At 41.8% G+C, this 7,358-nt stretch overlaps 1 protein-coding gene across 1 annotated transcript; it reads left to right on the forward strand.

Annotated features, from left to right (window-relative positions):
* The first annotated feature begins 212 nt into the window (after positions 1-212).
* On the forward strand, positions 213-6,865 carry LOC127677830 (disks large homolog 5-like). Its single transcript, XM_052172818.1, has 5 exons — positions 213-345; positions 1,344-1,503; positions 5,061-5,204; positions 5,829-6,009; positions 6,722-6,865. The coding sequence occupies exons 1-5, from the start codon at positions 213-215 to the stop codon at positions 6,863-6,865; spliced, it is 762 nt and encodes a 253-aa protein (XP_052028778.1).
* The last annotated feature ends 493 nt before the right edge of the window (positions 6,866-7,358 follow it).

Consider the following 7,358-nt stretch of genomic DNA (forward strand, 5'->3'; position numbering starts at 1 on the left):
CTTCAGGAAAGGGCATCTCAGTTTCCTGTCAGTATAGGGAGAACATTAGCAGGGAGCCAAAGGCCTGTACCCCATGACATCAGCAGTCCCTTCTTGAACATTCCATTGTTTCCTAGAGAGTTCTTGGAATCCTCTGTGATGTCACCAGTGTTGTAGCAACAACACATGCACTAAGGTTTCTCAGTCAGTGTCTAGAGGATAAGCCTATAGACATGTTTGCCCGACTCAGAAACCTTTTTTGGAGAGCAAGAGTAGATGGGAGAGAGACTAGAGAGAAGAAGAAGGAAACTGCCCTTTCTTCTGAGAGTAATGAAGTACGAAGGAGATGGTCTTGGGGAAGACAGAGTAAGTTTGGGGAAGTGGATGTACAGGAGTTGCATGAGCTGGCCTTTCTAACAATGGGGCAAGGAACTAGAGCCTCTGGGAAGCAAAAGAACTTTCATAATTATCATAATTCTTGAAAATTGAAGAATTCACATTACTTTCTCTATTCCTTAAGGTAGGAGATTGCAAACCCAAAGTTGTAATGCTGTGAACTCCAAGTCTTTTCTTTCAATGAGTATTGTGGGTGTTACAGGGGACAGAATGAGACCATCAAGAGTCACAAGAGGTCTAACCTTTGCCAATTTAGGGGAGGGCATCTCTGCACTTCACTCTCATGGCTTCTTTTAGCATCAGTGGCTATCTCACAGTAGTACCAGGGAGAGAATTGTGTTCCTGGCCATGACCTTATATTCTCCTCTTTCTGACAATTCCCATCCCAACTTTTTTTATCACCAGTTGTGGGTGGCAGGCATTTCTGTACTATATACAAAAACCTGTCACAGGATACACTCAGAGATGTGATCCAATTGATACTTCCGGGCTCTTTGGTGTTTCAGTAGGGGGAACTGATCACTGTGTTCACTGTGTTCTCTCAGAGCATGAAGTTTTAATCCCATGTCCTGGGCCTAGAGTAACAAGGGTAGAAGATCTGAACATCTCCAAGCACTCATGTACTTCTGGACCATGAATGTATCATATTACTTGTGAAACCACAGGACTAAGGGCTCTGAAAACAAGATGCACACTGTGCAGACATTAATAAGCCAGGAAAGCCATCTCTGTGGTCATCATAAGCATGTGTAGGGAGACAGAGGACACAACAATCTGCTTACATCTCCAGGTCTCTATACGGTGATGGGAGAGCTGAGAATCACTGAGGAGGCATCTCAAGCCTGGACCAAACTCTGTGTGGTGTCACTGGGTTCTAGGCCGGTTGTCCTTCTGTATGTGTGTCAGGATCATCTGTCTACACTCTGTGTCCCCACCATGCAAGTTCACCTGTGTTATTCTACCTACAGGGGCTGCCAGGCAGACATCATCCCCTGAAACTGTCCTAAGCAAGAAGCAGGCAAAGAAGGAAGAGGAGAAGCTGACCACAGAGCTGCAGCTCATTACCCAGGAGAGAAACGAGGTGAATGATCGCCTGATCTCCATGACAGAGGGAGCCATTAACAAGAGGTATGTATTGCTCAAACAAAGTGGTGTCAATCTGGGGTCAGCAATAATCTTACCCTTTTAACGTGGGGTTTTCTAGAAAGCTGTACCACCAGAATGTCCCTGTGCCCAATGTCAGGTCCCAAAATACTTCTTAGAGGCAGAAGCTTGCTCAGGAGTGAGACAGGAAATAGACTCTTTTGATCCCTTCAATGGAAAAGAGGGACTTGTTGAAATGAAGAATTCAGGGATAGAAATAGTGGAAAATTAGTTCCCATAGTGCATTTGGAAAGCCCTTGACATGAGGTGGCTTTGTGAGTTTGTAGGAGCTGTGAGTTTGTGTTGAGTATTTGTAATTGCCTAGCAGATGACTGAGTGCTGGAAGCTCCTGGAAGCAGCTGGAGAGGCCTGGTCCTACATTGTTCATCTCAGTGCTTGACTAGACACCTGAGGCTCTGCCTGTTCCTCTTTGCGTGCCTTATACTCTGAGACAGTAATGCTGCATGCATTTCTTCTGTATCTCATTATGCTCTTTCAGTTTTTATCTCTTTCGCTCTTTCTCTGACTCTGTTTCCTTTTCTCCTTGTATGTGTGTCCAATTCTGTGTGTCTGTGTGTGTGCACATGCATCTACATTTGCATACATTTTGTATGTTTATAATTCCCTTCACACATTGGAATCTAGGAGTCTGTGTTTGTCTTCAGGATTTACATGTAAGACAGTTTCAAGGTGATGTTTGTGCTGAAATCTGGGTGCCTCCACCTTAATCAACATGGTTCTTTAGCTATTTGATCACAATTGTTCATATATTTGTATCCCTTGGGCAGATTATAAAGATGTGGTGATGTCTGGTCTCATATCCACAATTATGTGTGATGTCTGTCTCTAAGGTATAAGTTATTCAGGATTTAGAATCCCTGTTGGGAAACAGGAAATATATCATCATAGGTCTCTGGAGGACAAAGATCTGTGCCCTTGGCTCATGACATTATAACTGGTTAGACTGTACCTCCAGCCATACTGAGTGAACACAGAGAGCTATGGCATCTTCCACCTGGATGCCTAGCTTCTGCTGCCTGGCGACAGGATAATAAGTTTCCAAAGCTGAAGAAGATCCATGTATATAGAATCTAGAATGTGTGCCCTTTGGTCAGTCTGGCTAAGGGTTTATCTATCTTGTTGATTTTCTCAAAGAACCAGCTCCTGGATTCGTTGATTCTTTGTATGGTTCTCTTTGTTTCCACTTGATTGATTTCAGCCCTGAGTTTGATGATTTCCTGTCTTCTACTCCTCCTGGGTGAAATAGCTTCTTTTTGTTCCAGGGCTTTCAGGTGTGTCATTAAGCTGCTAGTATATGCTCTCTCCATTTTCTTTTTGGAGGCACTCAGGGCTATGAGTTTTCCTCTTAGCACTGCTTTCATTGTGTCCCAGAGATTTGGGTATGTTGTGCCTTCATTTTCATTAAATTCTAAAAAGTCTCTTATTTCTTTGTTTATTTCTTCTTTGGCCAAGGTGTCATTGAGTAGAGTATTGCTCAGCCTCCATGTGTATGTGGGCTTTCTGTTGTTTTTGTTGCTATTGAAAACCACTCTTACACCATAGTGATCTGATAGGAGGCATGGGATTAGTTCCATCTTCTTGTATTTGTTGAGGTCTGTCTTGTGACCAATTATATGGTCAATTTTGGTGAAGGTACCATGAGGTGCTGAGAAAAAGGTATATTCTTTTGCTTTAGGGTGAAATATTCTATAAATATCAGTCAAACCCAATTGGTCCAAAGCTTCAATTAGTTTTACTGTGTCCCCGTTTAGTTTCTGTTTTCCTGATCGGTCAATTGAGGAGAGTGGAGTGTTGAAGTCCCCCACAATTATTGTGTTAGGTACAACGTGTGCTTTGAGCTTTAGTAAAGTTTCTTTTACGAATGAGGGTGCCCTTGCATTTGGAGCATAGATGTTCAGAATTGAAGGTTCTTCTTGGTGGATTTTTCCTTTGACCAGCAAGAAGTGTCCCTCAGTGTCTCTTTTGATGACTTTAGGTTGAAAGTCAATTTTATCTGATATTAGAATAGCTACTATGGCTCTTTTCCCGAGACCATTGGCTTGTGAAATTGTCTTCCAGCCTTTTACTCTAAGGTAGTTTTTGGCTTTGACATTTAGGTGTGTTTCCTGTATGCAGCAAAATGTAGGGTCCTGTTTCCTTATCCAGTCTGTTAGTCTATGTTTTTTTATTGGGGAATTGAGTCCATTGATGTTAAGAGTTATTAAGGAATAGAGATTATTACTTCCAAAGGGCACAGAGAAAGTATCCAAATTAACAAAATTAGAAATGAAAAGGGAGATATTACAACAGAAAATGAGGAAATCCAAAAAATCAACAGATAATACTACAAAAGCCTATACTCAACACAACTGGAGAATCTGGAGGAAATGGACAATTTCCTAGGCAGATACCAAATACCAAAATTAAATCAGGACCAAATAGATCATCTGAACTGTCCCATAACCCCTAAAGAAATAGAAGGGGTCATAGAAAGTCTTCCAACCAAAAAAAGCACAGGACCAGATGGTTTCAGTGCAAAATTCTATCAGACATTCAAAGAAGACCTAACACCAATACTCCTCAAACTATTCCACAAAATAGAAAAAGAAGGAACCCTACCCAATTCCTTCTACAAAGCCACAATTACGCTGATACCAAAACCACACAATCTACACAATGGAGTACTATTCAGCCATTAGAAACAATGAATTCATGAAATTCTTAGGCAAATGGATGGAGCTAGAGAACATCATACTAAGTGAGGTAACCCAGACTCAAAAGGTGAATCATGGTATGCACTCACTAATAAGTGGTTATTAACCTAGAAAACTGGAATACCCAAAACATAATCCACACATCAAATGAGATACAAGAAGAAAGGAGGAGTGGCCCCTGGTTCTGGAAAGACTCAGTGAAACAGTATTCGGCAAAACCAGAACGGGGAAGTGGGAAGGGGTGGGAGGGAGGACAGGGGAAGAGAAGGGACTATCGGGGAGTGGGGGGGCTAGAAAAGGGGAAATCATTTGAAATGTAAATAAATTATATTGAATTAAAAAAAACTTGAAACAAAATGAAAAAAAAAAAGAAACAATGAATTCGTGAAATTCTTAGGCAAATGGATGGAGCTGGAGAACATTATACTAAGTGAGGTAACCCAGACTCAAAAGGTGAATCATGGTATGCACTCACTAATAAGTGGATATTAACCTAGAAAACTGGAATACCCAAAACATAATCCACACATCAAATGAGGTACAAGAAGAACGGAGGAGTGGCCCCTTGTTCTGGAATGACTCAGTGAAGCAGTATAGAGCAAAATCAGAACAGGGAGGTGGGAAGGGTTGGGTGGGAAAACAGGGGGAGGGAAGGGAACTGATGGGACTTTCGGGGAGTGGAGGTCCAGAAAAGGGGAAATCATTTGAAATGTAAATAAATATATCAATAAATTAAAAAAAAAAGAATCTAGAATGTGGTTTTTCTGGGCCTTAGATGATGTATTCTTAAAAGACCACATTAATGGAGTTCTGTCTTCCTGGGGACAGGCCCTTCCAGAGGCTGAATCCAATGTATGAACAACAGAAGTTAAAGGAGAAGGAGGTCATGACATTTCTGCACAACTTAGAGATGGAGAAGATTGAGGCCCAAGAGAACATCCAGGAGCTCAAGAAGGAGATTAACTTCTATAGGCAAGTACCAGTGAGGGAGGCCACCAGTTGTGGAAAGGCCATTTCTGCCTTCCTTTCTTTCTGGACTGGAGAGTCTGCAGGTCTGGTTCTATCCCTTCTAATGTTTAGTCAACAGTGTGCCTTGGGATTTTGGACTCACCTTTTATAAGTCTGTAAGAGACTGTTACCAATCCCAGTATTATCAAGGCATACTCAGGAGTCTCTAGATAGAAAAGTGATTTAGTTCATGAGAGGATTATTATGTAGTACTAGGCCTTTGTTACTCAGGCAGAGTTTTACAGACCTGAGTGTGATATAATACAAGGACAGAATGCCTTCCTCTTGGTTCTACTGGCCTTCTTTGATGGTATTTGCCCCTTACTAATAGATGTTGCCCCATTGCATTGGGTTGTCATGGAGAGTTTGAGGTCCCCTTTCTTTTGGAGAGACATGGATCCTTATTGGTATTTGGGCTGAAACAATCCTTATTTCTTCCCTCAAGCTGTTGTTTGCTGTTTGTGCAGCTGTGATGGATGTATTGAGATGTATTTTACTAGGTCTTCATGGGAACCTGGGTCTTAGTGGGCTTAAGTAGGAATGGGAGGCAGAGGCTGCAGGATCTTACTTTGCAGAGTGTACTTCCAGCAACCTGCATAGCCGGCTCCTCATAGAGAAGATGCTTGTGAAGAAGAGAAGGGTCATGCTGATTCGGGAGAGCAAGGAAGTACTTCTTGACTGGTCTCTCATAGAGAAATACTTGGTTGGCTTGAACATGAATGGTAAAGACGAACAGGAGAAGACCAGCAACCTCCAAACCCAACATCAGGTAGGGACAAGCAGCTCAATCAGGCTAATACTGTTTTATACCATTTTTCCATTGGATCCATCTTTGCTTTCACCTAGCACCTTTCTAATCCACATGCTCAAGCAGTCACTGACCTCATGGAGTGTAGTTGTTCACTGCTCTGTCTATGTGCAAGTATTCTGGGATGTTAGGATCTTATGAGATACTGAATTATTGGCAAGTGTACCTTGCTCCTCTGCTTAAACTACAGTCTAATATGAGTGACAGATGAATAACCTGTCACATTCCTGCATTTGCTCATTATAGGTGGGATTCCTTGCAGAGATTTGAGCAATTTCTAAGTCCTGTGACAGAGATCATGCAAGGGACATGTGACGTCCCAGGTGGGGAACAATTTGCAGGAATAAAAACCAAATGCAAATATTAAGTACTTCTCATTTTCATTGATCTGGGTGGCATGTGGCCTTCTGCTTTCTTTGGGAAACCCAATGAAGTCTCTTCCCACTGCCCATTTATTGGTTTGCACTGATAGAAGTCTGAGTGGCAGCTTGTCAGGCCATGTATTTGGTGAATGTTGCCAGATATTTTGCCCTGCCTGCAGTTATAACAGCAATGGTGTCAGTTCAAAGGTCAATGATAACTTTCCCGTTGACTTGGTGGGAGGCAGCAGCCTAATAGCTGATATTTAGGTCCCCAACAAGCCTCTATCTTAATATCTGCCTTCCTCTTCCAGGTCCCAGAAACTGTACCAAGAGCTGAAATTTCCACGGCCCAGGAAGAGGGCCTCCTGCAGAATGATTTTCCACCTCAGGAGCCCCCTGCTGAGCTCCATCCTCAAAAGCCACAAAATTCCTTGGATGAATCTTCCTCTACATAATTCAATTCCTCAGGGCGAATAGGCCCTAACTACCCAGCCAATGAGCCAGCTGATTCAGGATGTCATTCCCTTTCCTGTTCTGACAACACCCCTTGAGAGAGAACTGAGGACTGCCTTGCCACCAAGTGTCCAAGAGGAGAAACAGGCTGTACATCTGTGTTCCTAAGAGTGCAGTGAGAGAACTGTGCTTCATATAATTTACTGTTAGATTTTTGGTTGAAGTTTTGTTTTTTGTTGTTTTGCTATATTATTTGTTATGTTATTGGGATGTTATATGTTCTTGTTATTACTTTACATTTTTGCTAATGCTTTTTACTATTTTTATTAACTGTCATTTTAAAGCCTGGTTTTTTAATTTACTTATGAATGAAAAATTGATTTATTACTCTTGACTCCTTTTTCTTTGAAACCACTTTGTGCATTTTTTTAATTAATGAGTTATTTTTATACACTCCATATTTTATTCCCCACCCCTCCACCGCTGTCCACTCTC

This window comes from Apodemus sylvaticus, chromosome 2 (genome assembly GCF_947179515.1).
Source record: "Apodemus sylvaticus chromosome 2, mApoSyl1.1, whole genome shotgun sequence".
Lineage (NCBI taxonomy): Eukaryota > Metazoa > Chordata > Mammalia > Rodentia > Muridae > Apodemus > Apodemus sylvaticus.

Bases quoted from the DNA above. Each gene is read 5' to 3' on its own strand.
- LOC127677830 (XM_052172818.1), top strand. From the start codon at position 213: ATGTTTGCCCGACTCAGAAACCTTTTTTGGAGAGCAAGAGTAGATGGG. The intron at 5,205-5,828 runs GCAAGTACCAGT...GTGTACTTCCAG, and splicing joins AAGGAGATTAACTTCTATAG to CAACCTGCATAGCCGGCTCC. The intron at 6,010-6,721 runs GTAGGGACAAGC...TTCCTCTTCCAG, and splicing joins ACCTCCAAACCCAACATCAG to GTCCCAGAAACTGTACCAAG.